This window comes from Bufo bufo, chromosome 6 (assembly GCF_905171765.1).
Source record: "Bufo bufo chromosome 6, aBufBuf1.1, whole genome shotgun sequence".
Lineage (NCBI taxonomy): Eukaryota > Metazoa > Chordata > Amphibia > Anura > Bufonidae > Bufo > Bufo bufo.
In genome coordinates, this window is record NC_053394.1 from 83,985,724 (window position 1) to 84,006,545 (window position 20,822).

At 45.0% G+C, this 20,822-nt stretch overlaps 1 protein-coding gene and 1 long non-coding RNA gene across 2 annotated transcripts in view; both read right to left on the reverse strand.

Moving 5' to 3' along the window:
* Positions 1 to 2,305: 2,305 nt before the first annotated feature.
* On the reverse strand, positions 2,306 to 10,404 carry LOC121004182. Its single transcript, XR_005779673.1, has 3 exons — positions 10,346 to 10,404; positions 8,433 to 8,911; positions 2,306 to 2,316 (listed from the first exon to the last, which is right to left on the reverse strand). It is a non-coding gene; the product is annotated as an uncharacterized LOC121004182 (long non-coding RNA).
* A 7,054-nt stretch (positions 10,405 to 17,458) lies between these two features.
* Positions 17,459 to 20,822, reverse strand: part of MINPP1 (multiple inositol-polyphosphate phosphatase 1) — a 76,660-nt gene continuing 73,296 nt past the window's right edge. Inside the window, exon 6 of the mRNA XM_040436955.1 lies at positions 17,459 to 19,059. Coding sequence (XP_040292889.1) covers positions 18,663 to 19,059 — 397 coding nt within the window. The 3' untranslated portion in view covers positions 17,459 to 18,662. The remainder of the gene's footprint in view (positions 19,060 to 20,822) is intronic.

Genomic DNA, 20,822 nt, shown 5'->3' on the forward strand with positions numbered 1-20,822 from the left:
AAATGAATGTAATGCCGATTTGTTAAAGGACATCTGTCAGCAGATTGGAACCTATGAAACTGGCTGACCTGTTGCGTGTGCTCTTGGCAGTTGAAGACATCAGTGTTGGTCCCATGTTCATATGTGGCCGCATTGCTGAGAAAAATGATGTTTTGGTATATGCAAATGAGCCTCTAGGAGCAATGGACTCAGCTCTCTCTGTAATGGCAACGCCCTCATTGCTCCTAGAGGTTCATTTGCATATATTAAAACATCATTTTTCTCAGCAATGCGAGCACATATGAACATGGGACCAACACAGATGTCTTCAGCTGCCATGCGCACATGTAACAGGTCAGCCAGTTTCACAGGTAAAAATCTCTTGACAGAAGCCCTTTAAGTGTACCTGAAATGAAGACTAGAGTGGCCCGGCTACCATATATTTTACCACCTCACACAAAAATCCTGGCAGTATGACCGGTCTGATTTTATGTTGTGATGGGCTCTTCATGCCATCATTGCCCACGTGGTCTCCAGACCAAACACCGGCTATCACTGTGTTTAAGACAAAAGTGAGACTTATTGCTGAAGATAGACCTCCACTGCCATCCTGCTGTGCACCCTAATAGTCTTAAAGAGCAGTGGCCTGAAACATATGTAGCAGGACATCTGGTTCTTAGCCCAATGTCATGATAACACCTTCTGATGGTTTGTATAGACACTGTTTGTCACCCTAGGCACTTGCAGTACGGAATGGATAACTACAAGCCATTCTTCTAATCAGATGATCCATCCATGCAGAGGTTCTCCTCTGTGCACCTCTTGCTGTCAATCCAGTTTATCGTTGTTCTCCCAACCACTGGGTCACACAACATTGAAGATCTCAGCCTAGACATGTAAAGATCTTGTGGAGTGATAAACCAAGGTCTCTCAGTTTGCGGCACATGGCAATAACTGGCACGTCAACGAACAGGAGGCATCGCACAATCATCCCACACGACTTGATCCGATTTTTGAGGTTTCATGTGGGTAAAAAACTTTTTTTTTTAATGGCTTTTATGTTCCTCACACATGCCACAGATTGGAACTAGGCGTTTGGAAATTTGACCATCTGGATATCTTGGTGACACCTGCTACTTCCTCGACTTGACTAACCTTACATCTTGTCCTTCTTGGTGTTGCAATTTCAGTGTTAAGGAGTGTATATAGCCATAGTCATACCTAATCAGATACCAACCCAATATTCAGTGGATAGGGGATAAGTTCTTGTAATAAGACAACCCTATTAAATATTGTAGGCCTTACATTAGGATAGGTTCTCAATATGTCATTATAGGGGCCAAATGGGGCTGAGCTATGGCATGAGGCCCAGCTGACTGGCATGATGAGATGCTAAGGCCTCTTTCACGTGTTCGTCATGACATTTGTGTCAAGGTGATTAGTACAATTCATGTTTGTTTTTTTCCCCTCCAGGTGTCTTCCATGAACACTGCTAGGCTGAAAATTGGTTTCCAAAGCATAAACTATATAATGGGCGTGAGGGATCTGTAATCACAGGGCAGGACATGCTTCCGTGGTGCACTCTGTGATTCACGGACATGAAAAAAGCCTAAGAAAAGGATACAGTGCTTGCAGGAGCTCTGCAGCCCTCCATTGTGCTGATCAGCAGGGTTCTAGGGGTCAGATTCCTACTGATCAAATATTCTGAGAGGCCATAGGACATCAGCATTTTAAACCTGGAAAACCCCTTTAAGTGTCTAGATATAGAAAGTCACTGGTCGTTCTAAAGGGCAACTAAAGTAATAACTGGAATGGGTGGACTACAGGACCCTGAAAGATTATCAAAATTAGGGTTATTCACTTTAGAAAAAAGACGACTGAGGGGAGATCTAATTACTATGCATAAATATATCAGGGGTCAGTACAGAGATCTTTTCCATCGTCTATTTATCCCCAGGACTGTGACTGTGATGAGGGGACATCCTCTGCGTCTGGAGGAAAGAAGGTTTGTACACAAACATAGAAGAGGATTCTTTACGGTAAGAGCAGTGAGACTATGGAACTCTCTGCCTGAGGAGGTGGTGATGGTGAGTACAATAAAGGAATTCAAGAGGGGCCTGGATGTATTTCTGGAGCTTAATAATATTACAGGCTATAGCTACTAGAGAGGGGTCGTTGATCCAGGGAGTTATTCTGATTGCCTAACTGGAAGGATTTTTCCCCCTCTAAAATGAGGAAAATTGGCTTCTACCTCAGAGTTTTTTATTTTTTTGCCTTCCTTTGGATCAACTTGTAGAATAACAGGATGAACTGGATGGACAAATGTCTTTTTTCAGCCTTATAAATTAGGTTACTATGAGTGAATTTCTATATTTGCAGAATGTAGCTGTATAATTAGGCCTGTATGCGGCAGGAGTTCCCTAGTTCTTTGGATCCGGGACTGCCGGATGTTACCAGAATGGCCACTAGCCCCATTGGCTATAATGCTGGGATTCGGTCAAACAAATACCCCTGTATGCCATGTTTTCTTGTCTGTCCGGATCCAGAGAGCTCTGGCAGTCTCTTCTCTGCTGAAACAGCCTACCGGGACTTCTGCCGTCATTGTGACACAGGCCTTAGTTAGTATTTTCTTATGTGCTCTTTGTCTATTTAACTATATGTTGGTATAGTAGACCTTTGGCAACCACTGGTGGGATATGGATGTGAAATGTTGATATTACTTATATTAACGGCCCTGTGAGTTACCTGCAGCTTTATTATACACCATGATGTACAGGTACCCTGTCATATCCAGCCTATTAATTGCTCCGCAAGAAAAAGGTCATTGATGAAGTGCAGTGACCTGTGAAGCCCCTTCGTTAAAATAAAGTACATTGTGAAGGCAACTTGTGGAGTTGCAGGTAATTACTCGAGGCCTCGATTCACCTTTTCATGGAAAATAGAATATTTATCCGTCAAGGAAAGGAGATTTGTGGAGCAAATAAAAGCGTTGCAGATTTCTGTAGGAGGAATATAGTGGTTTATTCATGAAAACCGCATAAAGCATTCCAGGTCGTCTTGGACGTAACTTTTCTATTACTTACATCTCATCATCTTCCTTCAGAAAGACTCAGCAATAGTTTAAAAAAACTCCTGTCCACGAATAGCACAGAGTTGCTATTCGTGGACAGAAGTTTCACTGACCCGTAAATCCAGTATAATCTGGACGGTTGTCCAATGGTGCATAAATATTTCATTTTCATATTCAATTAAACCTATTATGCAACCACACTCTGCTTCTTCGGTCCATGCTACGTCCCTGGGGGCTGCAGAGATGAAGCTATTTTCTAGAGGTGTACACAGGTCAATTATTGGGAACAATAATTTGTATGAACACTTGTTCCCAATAATTGACCCCTGTAAAGCTGCTTCCGGTCACCTGGTGATCAAACCCTTTTTCATTGGGTGAAAGCACTGTTGATGTGGACACCAACATCACTGTTCCTGGGTAGCAGATCGTCCTGTGTAAATATGGATCTGCTGCCCAGAGACATTGATTCTTTATGGGGATGAGTGATCGCATTGGTGATCACTCATCCCCATGTAGAGAACGATTGCTGCATGTAACTACAGCTCTTTACCTCCGCTAATGAGCCGGCAGTTATCAGGAAGGAACAGTTTGTTCACAATAATTACCTGCTTAGTTGGCCTTAATTGAGGACTGAGGGGCACATTTATTAACACTGGCGTTTTAGACGCTGGTCTTAAAGGGTTTCTGCCACTAGAATTTTCAGTATTAAACTGGCTGACATTAGCTTCAGGAGCCCTGTCAACGGAGCCGCTAAAGTGGCAAAATGGGGAATGAACCTCATATAGTAGCCCACCATTCCCAGGACTTTATTTGCCTAGTGGTGACAGGTCGGGGCCAATCCCGAATCGCCTCTATTTTATTTATATTGGGTTTGATGACTCCGCGTCCAATGACTTACCCCAGGTACTTAGTCTCCTCTAACCCTATCGCACATTATTTTGGGTTAGCGGTCAGTCCAGCCTTCCTAAGGGAGTCCACTACAGCCTGCACTTTTGGGGATGACTTTCCCAGTCGGTACTATGAATGACAATATCGTCCAGGTAAGCCGAAGCGTACCGACGATGTGAACGAAGTACAATGTCCATGAGCCGTTGAAAAAGAGCAGGGGTGCCATGCAGACCAAAGGGTAACACCTTATATTGGTACAGCCCTTCTAGTGTGATGAAGGCAGTTTTCTCCTTGGCAGCCTCCGTCAAGGGTACCTGCCAGTACCCTTTGGGGAGGTCCAAAACAGAAAAATACAGAGCTTGGCCTAACCTCTCAATAAGCTCATCCACCCGAGGCATGGGATATGCATCAAACTTAGAGATTTCGTTTAGTTTGCGAAAATCGTTACAGAACCGTAATGTCCAGTCCGGCTTGGGTATTAAGACTATCAGACTGATCCATTCACTTTTGGACTCCTCAATGACGTCTAGCTGCAGCATTAGCTGCACTTCCTCCGCAATGGCTTGTCGCCGAGCCTCGGGTAACCGGTATGGTTTTAACCAGACTTTTGCCTGAGGCTTAGTGATAATGTTATGCCAGATTATGGAAGTGCGTCCAGGGAGGTCCGAGAACACATCCGTGTTCCAACTAATGAACTCCCTGGCTTCCTGAGCCTGTTTAGAGGAGAGGCTGTCAGCAATTTTCACCGCTTTCCCTAGAAACCCTGGTCGTGGGCTGTCTTCAGTACAGGTTTTCCTATCTTTCCATGGTTTGAGCAGATTCACATGGTACACCTGCTCCGGCTTTCACCTCCCTGGCTGGTGTACCTTGTAATCTACCTCTCCAATTTTTTCAAGTACCTGGTAGGGTTCCTGCCACCTAGCTAGGAACTTACGGTCTACGGTTGGTACCAGAACCAATACCCGATCATCCGGGTTAAAGTTCCGGACCCGAGCCTGCCGATTATGGACCCTACTCTGGGCTCGCTGCGCTGCCTCCATATGCTCCCTAACCATAGGTAACACGGTTTCTATCCATCCTTGCATCTGGGCGACATACTCAACACTTTTGTGCGGTGTGGGTTGTTGTTCCCACGCCTCTTTGGCCACGCCCAAGAGACCGCGATGGTGTCTGCCGTATAGCAGTTCGAAGGGCGAGAACCCAGTAGAGGCCTGGGGCACCTCTCGCACTGCGAACATGAGATAGGGCAGAAGAAGGTCCCAGTCCCTCCCATCCTTAGACACCGCTCTTTTTAGCATATTTTTTTATGTTTGATTAAACCTCTCTACCAATCCATCCATTTGCGGATGATACACGGACGTCCGTAGCTGTTTTATGTGGAGCAACTTACAGAGTTCCCTCATGACCTTGGACATAAACGGGGTCCCTTGGTCAGTCCGAACCTCCTTAGGCAGACCCACTCGAGAAAACTTATCCATTAACTCCTTCGCTATGAGTTTGGCTGATGTATGACGCAGTGGCACCGCGTGAAGATTTCTGGGGTTTGACGGGCCCCCTCCCAAAAGAACCGCACTGTAGTTTTCTGGTGGCCTCGTAGCGCTCCACCAGGCATTACCAGGAGACACCTGGCCGATCCAGTGCTGGAGAGGGTACATCAAAGCCCTCCAGAACACATCCGCCAACAGACGGTCCAGCATAGCAGTGGAAATCAATACGTCAGGCTGCAGTCATTTTTGCAATCGGTGTAGCAAGGTCATAATATTGAGGTCTGGCGGGTTCAGCCAGGTTAAATTCCCCCTGATGCACCTGCTGGGCCCGGACCAATATATTCACCCCCAGTCTTGCCAGGATCTCACCTTTTACGGTCGGGTAGTCGGCCGCTTGATCATCGGTAGATTGAAAAACACTTGCTGGGGTCCAGACGCCAGGAACGGAGCAATCACCTCAGCCCACTGGTCTCGGGGTAACCTCTCCCTCACGGCCACCTTTTCAAACACCGCAAGATAGGTCTCAACGTTATCCGTGGGGGTCATCTTAGGGATCCCTGCACGGACAGCTTTCCGGGCATCGTGGACATTCTGGGACGCTCCTGCCGCTTGCAATGCCATCACATGTTGTAATAGCAGCTGGTTAGTTTCCTGCTGCTGCTTGTTAGCCTCCGCTGCTGCAAGTTAGCCTCCACAAGGGCTTTCACGACAGCCTCCATTTTGTCAGGGGACACGGGTCGTAACCTTGCCGGCTTAATATAGGACATACACTCGTGCCCGGGAAAAACAAACTTTTCGGCCTTCAGGCCTGCCTCACTGCGTTTGCATGCATCCGACACCAATTGTGGGGATTTGCTCTGGTAGACAGGCTAGCGGACACAGTATAGAGGCAACAACATCTTTAACTTAAACAGTTCAGTGTTTTATTTGCAGTTTCTCCACCTGTGGTCCACAGCAGGCTTTAGGGGCCTGTTTCTCAGCATGTAGCTCCCAGCCCTTTTGCACGGCACAAGTTTTCAGATCCCAAAACACACAGGGACCGACAGCGCTCCACTGTCAGAGAGGAGTAGTCCACACCCAGCTGAGACTGCTGGCTGGGTTTGATATAGGCCAGTAAAGACCCGGCCTGGAGCGTGGGGAGAAGCCACCCACCCAGCACTTTGGCTACTCCCAGTAAGAGCCGGCCCGGATCAGCTTACATCCATACTAAAATAGCAACGTGTCAACCAGCACTAGCTGCTGCTGACACTTGAAAATACTGGCTCTTACTTCACCAAGGCCAGGAACCTCGGTGACACATACCTTCCGTCAACGACGGACCCTTGCGCCTTCCTACACACCATTAAAAGTTATTTTTTATATTATTCAGCATGAAACACTACTTACTTTAGACATTTACTTTCGGTTACAAAAATTGTCTAGTTGTGAAATATTCTCTTTACATCATTATAATGGCACCCTGTGGTGTTTAGTCTGTATATTGATATAGGTGCACGTCCACATATGAAGTAGTGGCACCTGCTCAGTTCCATCCTTTAAATGTTAGAAGCTGTGACAGTAACAGAGAGAGAACTGCAGCAGAGAGGACACATCCCCTGAGGTAAAAGCTTGAAATAATTATTTCAATTATTTAGTGAACCAGACATGCGCTACACTGCTACAGCTGTTAGTAATAGCCAGGCTCCATTTCACAGACCGCAGCTTCTACGATCCCAGCTGTTAACCCTTTGATCATGGCAAGGTCCATACATCAGCATGATCAAAGGGGATTCTCTCCTGCGATCGAGTCACCAAATCTCCCAGTGACCCAATCGGAGATTGGGGGAGCTATCCACAGTCAGTCCTGTGGACCTATGGGGACTCCAGGGCTGTCTGCTCAGTAAGCCTTCCGTGAGGGAACACTAGTGCTGATCTAACAGCAGCCTGTGTCATACTGACACAGCGCATAATGTAATAGTATACAGGAATATGCTAATACATTATGTTTGAACTAAATAAATTAAAAAATCTATCCCATAATGGGTGCTTTTAAAAATGATAGTGTAATAAAAAAATAAAATAAAAAAATCTCACCCCTATAAAAAAATGTAAAATACTTTTTTTGTGCACACGTTAAATAAAAATAAAAAATCCACATAAAAAATCCACAACCATGATAATTCATAAAATTTAGTTATCAGGTTTTTTTTTCATGTGAAAGAGTAAAAAAAAATTTAAAAAAAAATCACCAAAAATCACACAATACACTGTTATTTTCTATATTTCCACAGCAAAAAAATTATATATATCGCACAGTCATTTATATGCACCCCAAACAATATAGGGCTAATCCTGGAATTCACAAGAGGAAGCACTTTTCTATGCAAAATCCTTGGCACAATCTGTGGAATTCATTGTGGATTTTGCTTTGAAATCTCACAAATCTCACCCAGGGGCATACTGGGAACTAAAAGTGGCCCTGGGAAAAAAAAGGTAAAACTGGCCCTATATTGCAGGCGGGTTCATATTGACAGAAGGAGGGGGGGGGCAACATAATTAGGCAGGGACAACAGAAGTAGACAGGGCCAACAGTACCATCGTGCAGAGCAATATACCGCCCCAGCTGAACCAAATACCATAGTGCAGCACAAAATACTGCCACCTGTGCCACAGTATTCAACTGTATCTCTGTCCTGAGGATGTCGATACTGTTGAATTCAGGATGGACCTGCGGCTGCTGGCCAGGTGTGTAAGAGAGAAGAAGATCATTATGTGTCCGACTGGTGGCCGTTAGAAGGGCTTGGGTGGCCTTCCTAGGCATTGGGAAATTTCCCTGTAGGGTCTATGGCCAATCTGCCCCTGACCCCACCCCACCCTTCCTTTCCAAACATTGCTTGAACTCAATGAGAATATTCTTATTCAAGTAAAAAGCAAATACGCAACATATATACCAGACTGTTAGTGCTTTTGACCATGCTGAACTTCTGACAGAACTAGGTCGGTTCTGGAGAGAGCAGTACAAACATGACAGGAGTAGTGTGTATATAAAATTTTATTCTGCTAGAATCCTGAAGTGCACTGGAGGTGGAGCTTCACTGTGAAGTGCTCTCTGCCTTGAGTTGCTTCACAGCCCCTCCCCTCTGCGTGACAGCAGTAGTGGTCTTCTGGTTGGATGCTACAGCTGTCACTCAGGACAGAGGGGAGGGGCTGTGAAGCAGAGAGCACTTCATAGTCATGCACAAATATCCTCTTGTTTTACTGATTCAAACACATGCACGGTTTTAAGAGAATTTCTGTACATGACTTGGATCATTCAATAAAGCTGGGTTTAAGAAGATCTTGATCTACAGTTATGCTGGCGTATTCTCCGTACTGTGTGATATGAAAAAACGACCTTGGGAATCACTTGTTCCTCCAAAAGCAAGAGACAAAATACTTATTATATCCATTTATTTAGAAATCACCGGTAAAGAAATAGAGGTGTATTCGAGTAAGGCTACTTTCACACCTGCGTATAGTAATCAAAAGAAAATGAGTGGGCACTCATATATGGATTCACATAGACTCAATATAGCATCACTAAATTAGTTTATTAAGTGGGTGCTTGTATCAAAGGTAACTGGGGATATAAGTATAAAATAAAAAAAAAATATAAAAAAAAGTCTGTACAGGTATCTTCAAGTATAATAAGACAAATATATATCAAAGGCAAGAAAAATATATAAAATTAGCAGCACTGCGAATATTCAATAAAATATGGACGTCAGCTTAGAAGCTTATACAATATCTACTGAGATACAAGTTCTGAGATCCAAGCAGAGTTCATTCCAATTTCAGGCAAAAAATTAATAAAAAGGGTGAATGAGTCATCATGTGATGTGATGCATGAATTATTGAAATAGTGTGAGAAAAAATATATCAAATTCAAACTGTGACCTATAGGTGAAGAAAGTCTAGATCTGTGTAAGTCAATGGAATACAAAATATAGATAAAGGTGAAAAAGATCCAGAGTCTTGCAGAGAGAATACAAAACGTGCAGCAAAAGATAAAAGGTTATATACTCTAAAGTGCAGGCGTGTTCACGGAGAAAAAAATATTGGTCAAAAAAATAATATATAGATATACTGTCCACAGTGTGAAGGAACTCTGCAATAGTAATGCCCAAGTCACTTCCCTCAGGCATGTGGCTTATGGTTCTCTAGGGCAGTGTTTCCCAACCAGTGTGCCTCCAGCTGTTGCAAAACTACAACTCCCAGCGCAGCTGTTGCAAAACTACAACTCCCAGCATGCCCGCACAGCCAAAGGCTGTCCAGGCATTCTGGGAGTTGTAGTTTTGCAACAGCTGGAGGCACACTGGTTGGGAAACACTGCTCTAGGGAATGTAACTTGTAGCTACCACTTCATGTTCATTTACAATGTTGCAATCTGGGACTCACAGTATGGTCAAGAAGAAGAGTTCCGTAATAAACAGTGGTTTGCCAAAAGTTAGTCCAGTACTCACATGTATGAGGGGGATATCCAATTTGTGGCGTCCCACGTGGGGTGAGTATAGGGTAAGCTTACCTCTAACTTTTGTCTGTTATAGATGGAAGGATTCAGTAATACCTCATTGCCACAGATGCAGTCTGTTGTGACTGGTAGACTGAACTATGCTGTAGAAGATCATAGTTTTTCTCTAGTTGTCCCGGAATAAGCTTATGATACGGCTCCCTGTATGTCTCTGGCGTCTCTCGTGTCTCCGGCGGTGCCTATGCAGGTGATGGAGCTTCGCTAGCTTCCTGCTACTTCCTGTAGCACGCCAGACGCTGTCGGGATATCTGGGCTTGTTTGGGTGAAAGCGCTTTCTTTTAAACATCAGCTGGGAGAGCGATGTTAGCTATCCATTTGCCGGTTGTTATAATGCCAGATTCAAATATCAGATTCACACAGGTACTTTCACACCTGCGTCCAGTGCGGATCCGTCTGGTATCTGCACAGACGGATCCGTACCGGTAATGCAAGCGCTTGTATCCGTTCATAACAGATCCGTTTGCATTATTCATAAAAAAAAAGTCTAAGTCAAAACGGATCCGTCTTCACTTACATTGAAAGTCAATGGGGGACGGATCCGTTTTCAATTGCACCATATTGTGTCAGTGAAAAGGGATCTGTCCCCATTGACTTACATTGTAAGTCAGGACGGATCCGTTAGGCGGACACCAAAACACTGCAAGCTGCATTTTAGTGTCCGCCTCAAAAGCGGAACGGAGACCAAACGCAGCCAAACTGATGCATTCTGAACGGATCCTTATCCAATCAGAATGCATTGGGGCTAAACTGATCCGTTTTAGGCCGCTTGTGAGAGCCCTGAAACGGATCTTACAAGCGGACCCAGAAACGCCAGTGTGAAAGTAGCCTAAGTCTACTTTCACATTAGTGTTTTTTGCGGATCCGCCATGGATCTGCAAAAAACGCTTCCGTTATCATAATACAACCGCATGGATCCGTCATGAACGGATCCGGCTGTATTATTTCTTATATAGCCATGACGGATCAGTCTTGAACACCATTGAAAGTCAATGGGGGACGGATCCGTTTTCTATTGTGTCAGAGAAAACGGATCCGTCCCCATGGACTTACATTGTGTGTCAGGACGGATTCGTCTTGCTCCGCACCACAGCGTTATCCTGTCCACGATGGGAGCGCAAACAAATGGAACGCAATGCATTTTGGTGCACTCCATTTCATTCAGTTCAGTTTTGTCCCCATTGACAATGAATAGGGACAAAACTGAAGCTTCTTCTTCCGCTCATTAGTGGAACTGAAAACGGTAATGTAAAAGAAGCCTAACATCCAAAGTCCACATTCATGTTCTTCAATACTTTATTTTCATGTAGGCAGTTTTGTACAAAATAATGATACGTCTGGTACTTTTACACTATCATTTGGCTCATATATAAACAGCTGGTGCAGAGGAAAAAGTGTGGTGTTTTCCGGCAAACACATAAGGAAGAACACCCACCGGGTGTGTGGTATCGGTTAATAACACAATTTCATCCAATTGTGCCAAACACTGATAATGAGGATATCCTGGGACAGCAATCCACAGCTCTGAAGACATCCTGATGCATCCTGAACGGATTACTCTCAATTCAGAATGCATGGGGATAAAACGGATTCTTTTCCGGTATAGAGCCCCTGTGACGGAACTCAGTGCCGGAAAAGAAAACTGCTAGTGTGAATGTACCCCAAGTCTAATGTGTAAGTAGAAAACCACACTAGCACCCCAATCTAAGACCAAAGGCCCTGACAAACTTATGAATAATCAGGCATAACTTACAATATCAGTGCATGCCAACAAGTAAAAAAAAAAGAGAAAAGTTAATCCAAGTGCTCATCAAAACAGTTTGTTGTATAATGCATAATAAAAATATCATATAATGTACATATTACCCTGTGCCCGGAGGCCGGGTGAGCCCTAGAAATATGTATGTATATTTGGATTTTTCAATAAAAGACTGGTAACATTTTTAATTATTTAAAACTCTAGATTAATTTAGATTAAAGGCGTATTCCGGTAGCATAATTATAATTAAAAATAAGGTCAGAGTAAGGGCTCTTTCACACTTGCGTTGTCCGGATCCGTCGTGCACTCCATTTGCCGGAATTACACGCCGGATCCGGAAAAATGCAAGTGAACTGAAAGCATTTGAAGACGGATCAGTCTTCAAAATGCGTTCAGTGTTACTATGGCAGCCAGGACGCTATTAAAGTCCTGGTTGCCATAGTAGGAGCGGGGAGCGGGGGAGCGGTATACTTACAGTCCGTGCAGCTCCCGGGGCGCTCCAGAATGACGTCAGAGCGCCCCATGCGCATGGATGACGTGTCCATGTGATCACGTCACCCATGCGCGTGGGGCGCCCTGACGTCACTCTGGAGCGCCCGGGGAGCCGCACGGACGGTAAGTATACTGCTCCCTCGCTCCCCACTACACTTTACCATGGCTGCCAGAACTTTAGCGTCCTTGCAGCCATGGTAACCATTCAGAAAAAGCTAAACGTCGGATCCGGCAATGCGCCGAAACGACGTTTAGCTTAAGGCCGGATCCGGATTAATGCCTTTCAATGGGCATTAATTCCGGATCCGGCCTTGCGGCAAGTGTTCAGGATTTTTGGCCGGAGCAAAAAGCGCAGCATGCTGCGGTATTTTCTCCGGCCAAAAAACGTTCCGGTCCGGAACTGAAGACATCCTGATGCATCCTGAACGGATTTCTCTCCATTCAGAATGCATTAGGATAAAACTGATCAGGATTCTTCCGGCATAGAGCCCCGACGACGGAACTCTATGCCGGAAGACAAGAACGCAAGTGTGAAAGAGCCCTAAGGTAAAATAATATAACAGTCAGTACTCACTGATCCTCCGCTGCTGTGTTTGGCCACTGCTCTGATCCCTGTTCCTCTCCAGTTCCCGTTCTGGGGCCTAACACTTTCGGCCCTTGCACACGACCGTATGCCCTCCGAGACATACAGTCTGTGAGCGGGCCATATGTCCCGGAGCGGCATTGATCGTGTGCACAGGAGCGCACAGCATCATAGATTACAATGATGCTGTGCATGTCGGCCGCCCGCGGTGCTATTGTCCTGCACTCATAAAATCATATGAGGCCCTCTTAGCCAATCAATGGCCAAAACCATGGTTGGCATGTCAACCCTTAGAAGAGGAGCGGGGCTAGCTGAACAGCAGCTGTGAAGGATCGGTAAGGTGTCATGATCCTCTACTTGTAACATGTTGGGGGAGATTTATCATCTTCCTTTGCCATAAAAATGGCGTTAATAAGTCGTAAACTGTGTGTTTGCTGCTTTTTAAATGCGACTTTTTAAATAGCCGGAAGTGCTATTTTTTTACGCTGCCCTTGACACTTTTCCAAAAGGGGACATGAAAAGGGCAGGAAGAAACCATGGCCAGCTGCCGCAACAAATTTATATTCATTTACGCCAGTTTTCTGCTGCAGATTAAGCCAGAAATCTATAACAGCTCAAAGCTACCATAGAGTTCTGCTTAGGTGCACGGACTGCCGGAGGAGGCTCCTAATTTATGACGAGGAGCAAGCCTTGTCAAATATTAGGCACATCCTCCAGCAACTCAGGATATCAAGACAAGCACCGGTGTTGAAAAATCTCCCCGTTTGTGTTTGCAGCACTGGTTTTGGTCCAATAGCTTCAACTGTTCGAAAAAGCTGGACTGAAGTGTAGTTATTACTTTAAAGGGAACCTGTCTAATTGAACATGGTATCTAAGCAGAAGACAGCATAGAGCAGAAGGAGTTGAGCAGATTGATATATAGGGGGGGGGGGGGGGGGGGGGGGGTCATTATCCCGTTCACGCCAGGTCTAAAATTGTGGGCGGGGAAGGGGATGGGCCAGAAAGGCCGTCTCATTTACCATTTTCTACGCCCGTTTCAGGGGTAGAAAAAAGGTCTAAATGTAAGACAGCTCGGAAGCAGTCGCCTCTTCATAACTTCGGTCCACCGCCAAGACCGGCATCTAAAATGCCGGTCTTAATAAATGACCCCCATAGTTTATGGGAAAAGATTCAGTAAAACTTGTATTTCACTCATTTAAATTCCTGCTCATTCTGGGCTTTGAAGTCCAGGAGTCGGTCCTATCAGTGACTGACAGCCTTCCCTCTATGACTGTGTATACAGAGAGAGCTGTCAATCACTGATAGGACCGCCTCCTGGACTTCAAAGAACAGAATGACCAGTGAAATACAAGTTTTATTAAATATTTCCACAGAAAACCCATACATAAATCTGCTCAGCTCCCCCTGCTGTGTAACATGCTGCCTGCAGATTGCACTGCATTTTTATGGTGACAGGTTCTCTTTAAATATGTTAAGTTGTAGGAAGTTAGTGACAATGTAATATAATTGCAATGTGTGGTTACAGAACTGTATAGAACAGACCTGGGCAAACTACGGCCCGCGGGCCGTATACGGCCCGGCGGACCTTTTAATCCGGCCCCCGGCATTTTTGTTGCCGCCGCCGCCGCCGGCCCTGTAACAGCACGGAGTCACTGTCCGGAGTGAGGAGGGGGCGGGGCCCGCGGCCGCTCTGCGCTCCGCTCTGCTGCCTGGCCTGCCTGTCTCTTTAACAGAGCAGACCAGTGGCTGCTGGAGCGTGATGCAGCTGCCGCACAGGCAGAAAGAGGAAGGAGGCGGAGCCCCAGCCAGCAGCCACAGCCAAAGCCAAGCAACTAACAGAACTTACAGGTATTTGGTGGGGGTGGGGGGGGCTCATATAGGACAGGGGGACAGTGTGTGCTTTCCTGCCTGCTACTACATCACCCCCCCCCCCCCCCAGGGATTGTGGGGGTCATTAAGGGTTGGACTTGCTGCTGATGTTGAGTGTGCCAGTGTGTGTGTGTCCGTCCCTGTGTGTGTGTGTCTGTCCCTTTGTGTGTGTGTGTGTGTGTGTCCGTCCCTGTGTGTGTGTCTGTCCCTTTGTGTGTGTGTGTCTATCCCTGTGTGTGTGTGTTTGTCCCTTTGTGTGTGTGTGTGTGTGTCCATCCCTGTGTGTGTGTGTTTGTCCCTTTGTGTGTGTGTCCCCGTCCCTGTGTGTGTCCGTCCGTGTGTGTCTGTCCCTTTGTGTGTGTCCGTCCCTTTGTGTGTGTGTGAGTGTGTCTGTCCCTTTGTGTGTGTCCCCGTCCCTGTGTGTATGTCTCTCCCTGTGTGTATCACCTTGCCCACAGTGTTCCTATGTCTTGACGCAGCTGCTTCAGAACGTTCTGTGCGGGGAAGAAGATGGAAGAGGAGGCAGCGCCAGCATGGAGTCCGTGCGATAGACACAGGGAGGCACACTAAGGACGAAGGTAACACTTCCACATGATCTACACTAGTGTTATCTGTGGTTTTACATAGGACTGCAGGTAACACTACTACATTATTTAGCACTAGTGTTATCTGTGGTTTTACATAGGACTGCAGGTAACACTACCACAAGGTTAGCTCACACAGGGCGCCTGAACACCTAAGGCCGGCCCTGGCTGCGCACCCCAGCGCCAAGGGATGACGTCACTGATGTAATATGCCTCTTATATGTGGAGAGCGGTGATGTCACAGATGTAATATATTACTTATAAGTGATATATTACATCAGTGACATCACCACTCTCCACACATAAGTAATATATTACATCAGTGACATCACTGCTGTCCACATATACCGGTAAGTAATACATTACATCAGTGACATCACCGCTCATCACATATATGTGGAGAGCGGTGATGTCACTGATGTAATATATCGCCTATATGTGGACAGCGGTGATGTCACTGATGTAATATAACATTATATGTGGAGAGCGGTGATGTCACTGATGTAAAATATCACTTATATGTGGAGAGCGGTGATGTCACTGATGTAATATAACATTCTATGTGGAGAGTGTTCATGTCACTGATGCAATACAGCGCTCCAGATGGCGACCAAAATGGTCGCCAATGCGCCTTAAAATTTGCAGATGGCGACAAGACTTGTCATAGGCTACAGGCCTGAGGTCTATTTGGTAGTGAAATCCCAGCGCAGGCAGGCATGATGATGTCATCACGCCCGCCTGTGCCAGGACGCGGTGATTTTATGCAGTATTGAGTTTAGCCTTTTGGCCCGGCCCTCCAAAATATTTTCAGTTTCTCATGTGGCCCCATCGAAAAAATAATTGCCCACCCCTGGTATAGAATGTTCCCCAAAACCACCACAGGATTACTATTTATCAGTTGCCTATTTTGTATGTATGGAATGTTAATGCGGTTTTTAATTAATTAATTAATTTATTTATTTAAAGCTTCTTCATTAAAAAATAAAAAATAAATAAATAAAGATTTTGACTATTTCAGCCTATCAGTTTGCCATTGTCATCTGCTATCCCACATTTAACTGTATGCCAATTTCCAACTGATCATTCGTCACTTTGCGCAGGCAGGTTCTATTTTCTTACATTTCTTTTTGCCCCTGATCCGTCAATAATAGCGGCCATGTTGATGGTCGCAATGCTGGCACCAAAGCCTTGATGCACAACTGACTGGCCACATTGTGGCGGGTCCTAACCTGAAAGGGACACTTCCATCAAAAGTTTTTATCATTATTGATAGCATGTATATGTTCTATATATTTTTTTTAGAAAAAACAGGGGGGTGGTTTCCTGGACATCATTTTTTTTTTAAATTACTCCATATATTCTTCTTTGTGACCTGGCTTTTTATCTCCTTTGTTTGAACTTTTAGCACAGCAAATAGTTTCGCTTAACTCTCTCAGTCAGACCAGCATTGCGGCCAGAGAGGGAAGGGACTCCATTAGAGTGTCACACATTATCCTAATCAATGCAATGCTCTTCTGTGGGCATTTTTATCTAGGCCTATCAAGGGAACAATTGACCTGGCATACTATTATCCTAATTCAACCTCTACTATTACCATGAGGATTACAATTCAGATAACATTTTCCCCTCACAGCCGCAGTAAGCTGGCAATGGTTTACCTATCTATGTAGGAGCTTTAATCATTTTTGTTGACTAGTACAGAAGGTTAATATTTTTTCATTTAATTTTCAGCTACCTTCAGCATTTTGGTATTCAGCTACCGAAATAAAAAAGCATTAAAAAAAATGTTTTCTATGGATTTTGAGTTTAAAAAAAAACAAAAACAAAAAGAAAAAAAACACGTTCTGAAGGAAGTGTCCCTTTAAGTATATGGCCAGTTTAAAGGGGTTATTCGGGAAAATATATTGATGACCTGTCCTCAGTATACGTCATCAGTATCACATTTGGGGGGGTCAGACACCCAGCCAATCAGCTGTTAGAACAGGCCAGGCGCTCTGTGAGTGTGGCGGCCTCTTCCTAGGCCAGTGATGTCACCACACATTGTTCATGTGGCCCTGTTGCAGCTCAACTCCATTCAAGTCAATTGGACTGAGTGCAATACCAAGCACATACACCATGTACGACACCTTGCTTGGAAAGCTGCTGGGAGCCCACCACTTTCAACAGAGCTCCAGGGAGTGCAGTGGATCCCAGAAAAAGCTGATTGGCAGGGGTGCTGGGACTTGGACCCCCACCAATATGGTAATGATGACCTCTCCAGTGGATAGGTCAGCATTACCATATTGGTGGGGGTCCATCATTATTTTAACCCGGATAACCCCTTTAAAGTCTAACCCTATTTTAGCAGCACTTGGAAGGTACAAGACCCTTGATGATGTCTTAGCGACCACTCAGCATTGCTCATCTGGAGATGATCTCACTCATTGACTTGACTCTAAAACAGAGATACGTAAAGCTTTTTGCCCTGATTTAAAAAAATGACAACTGGTGGGGAAAAAAAAAGAATAACTCAGCCTAGTGTAATTCAATTTGTCATTTGTTTGGTCATAGCACCTCTGTATTGCACATTGTGGCTCTTGTTGTAGGGGCCCAATTGTGACTTGCCCCACTGCATCCTATAACTACACCAGAGCTTAAAAAATTTCATTGTCAGTTGCACTTGAAGCATATAATGCTGCAAACATGTCAGTCTAAGGATGTCAGCTATGTAAAGAATCGTATACATGTGCACAATCCTCTCTTGAATGTTTGGTCTCTGTAAACTTTTACATACTGGAAAGTCATTCATACAGGCTACTAAATCTAATCTTGACTGTCTACATACAAGGCTCTTTTGTAGCTCCAAACACATAGCCCATCATTGAGTGGGCTCAGTTCCCATGAGTGGGCTAACCTTGTAATTAAGTTGCATAAGCTGCCAAGAAGAGAATTCACTGCTCCGAACAATGTAGCCACATTCAACCTAGGGTCGGCTAGTCCTCCTCCATCACCCAACGGTTATAGCCTATACTGAGGGAGTGTGCGCCATATGTAAAGTCAGCATGATTGCGCCACAATATACAGCTCACCAAAATCAATTTTGGAAAGCAAGCAGATAAGAAAAATGCCACTCCTAAATATTGCACGGAACCTCCAATAAAGCACTAAGATTGTAAAGCACAAAATACTGATGGCATACTGGCCTACTCAAACTCAGGGTAGGTATGCCAAAAAATAAAAAAAAAAGAACAATTCACCTGTTCCCAGAGGTGGAAGAAATGGAAATCATTGGTAATTCATTGGACTCCACCACAAACCTGACGGATAGTACCTACTGCCTACCAGCAGCTGGTGGACTCTACATCCCAGCCTGGAAATTGTTCCACCAGCAGCTGAGAAGCCTCAATTTATCTACCCATAACCATCTCATAGCTCACCCTCAGAGGTATAAGCTGCTGTCAGTTGGCACTCGTCTTTGACATGGCAGCCGTCAAGAAGGTGGCTGTACTGCTTCTTCAAGTCATCAAAAAGACAGACAGACTCTTGGGTATGAGGGAAGGGAAGAAGATTTTCATTAAGCAGCATCTGAACTTGGTACTCTTCCTCAGGGGACTCTGCCAAATCACAGTGGTACAGGACTAACACAAGGTTTGAAGCGTAAGGCACAATTCTGCCACTGCGAAACTTCTGGTCCACGTGTTTGGAGAAGTTGTCAGCGGTCAAAGGTTTCTCATCCTTAAACAGTCCCATCAGGGCCAATAATGGCAAGAGAGTCTCGGCATGCCCAAATTGCATAACAACGGGGGTGGAGATCTGCTTGGACCTGTAAGATATAAAATTATGAATCATTTTTTTGCATGGTAAACCTGTTCAATGGGATTCATTTCTGGTAGTGGCAGCACTATCCATGACAATGCTGGGAAAAGGGGGAAATTCTCTGTAAAGTCATTGAACTAGTCATTTGAATCATTCCCCAGGCTACACACTTAGGGCTCATGCACACGACTGCGCAGTGTTTTGCACTCTGCAAATTGTAAAACGGAGCGGGTTGCCCATAATAGAAATGCTATTCTTGTCTGCAAAACAGACAAGAATAGGGCATGTTCTAATTTTTTTGCGGCCCCACAGAACGGAGTGCTGTCTGCATTTTTTGTGGCCCCATTCAAGTGAATGGGTCTGCATCCGAGATGCAAAAAATGCGACTCAGATGCAGAACCAAATAGCGTTTGTCAGACCTTAGCAGAGAGGCATAGGCAGAAGAGCTATGTCTTATGTGAGCTCCTAATTATAGATGGAGCCGGTCAGCACACGATCCTTATATGCGTTGAAGCTGGAAAGGAGAAATCTCCAGTAACACAGCATATAGAAATCCCAGCAGACGCAAGGTATATCATAAGGTATACACTCTTAGAAACGCGTTTCGGCCCGCCGAGCCTTAATCAACTAATACAGAGATATGATTCACACCGTCTTAAAGGGGTTATCCAAGTCTATAAAATGCTCACCCATATGCCCGATCCCTCACAATGAATATACTTACCCGGCTCCCCGCTCTCTGTGGCGCTCCTGGTCTTCGCACCGCCGTTTCTCCCCGTGCGCAGATGAAAACATCCGGTGTCGGGGGGGGAGCAATCAATGGCAGGCTGTGAAGGGGGTGGGGAGCCTCCCTAGCGTCAGCTGCAATGCTAGGGAGGTTCGTCCTCGTCTGCCATTGGCTGCACCCCCCCACAACGGATGTTTTTATCCACGGACTGGGAGAAGCAGCAGTGGCAGTGCGGGGACTAGGAGCGGCGCAGGGAGTGGGGAGCCAGGTAAGTATATTCATTGTGAGGGGCATTTTATAGTCTTGGATAACCCCTTTAAATCCAAGTTGCAATAGCCATGTGGTTTGACGTCGGACGCCCAAACTGGGCGGTATTTTTAAAACGGACAAAAAGACTGTTACAATCGGAGCCACATTTGTAAGCAAAAATAACAATACATTGAATCACATCAGACCTCAAAGAAAAGGAAAATGTATCTCATAAAGATTAAAAAGGATACTGCAATCATGCAATGAGTCCATTATCGCGTAAAACCTGCAGATAAGGCGGTATCCTTGGTTATTATGGATCAATTTAAGAATAGTGGATGTGTTTTATCACTATGTGGACTTGGGAGTCATTGATGAGAAAATGCGTGACTTTCTTATAAACCAGTCACCGGTAACCCCGGTATTTTATGAACTCCCAAAAGTACACAAGAGTCTTGTAGACCCCTCCAGAACGCCCGATTGTGACATCCGTAAACGCCATATTGTCTCCTTTGGCCATGGTTTTGGAGAAAGTTCTGACACCTTTAGTTAAAAAAAACACAACTTTTCTTTTGGACATGTCACACTTAAAAAGCATAAGCCTTTGAAACACCTTGTGTCTTCTGGGATTTCTCTACGTTATGTGAGCTCCTGTCCCGCGGCTGCTCACTCTGCTCTGCTAACAGCATGCACAGATGCCCTTTCACTGGTAACACATTATAAAAAATAAAGCATATTAGAAAAATTTATTTTATGGCATTTACAACAGTTTTTAATACAGGGGCACATTTATT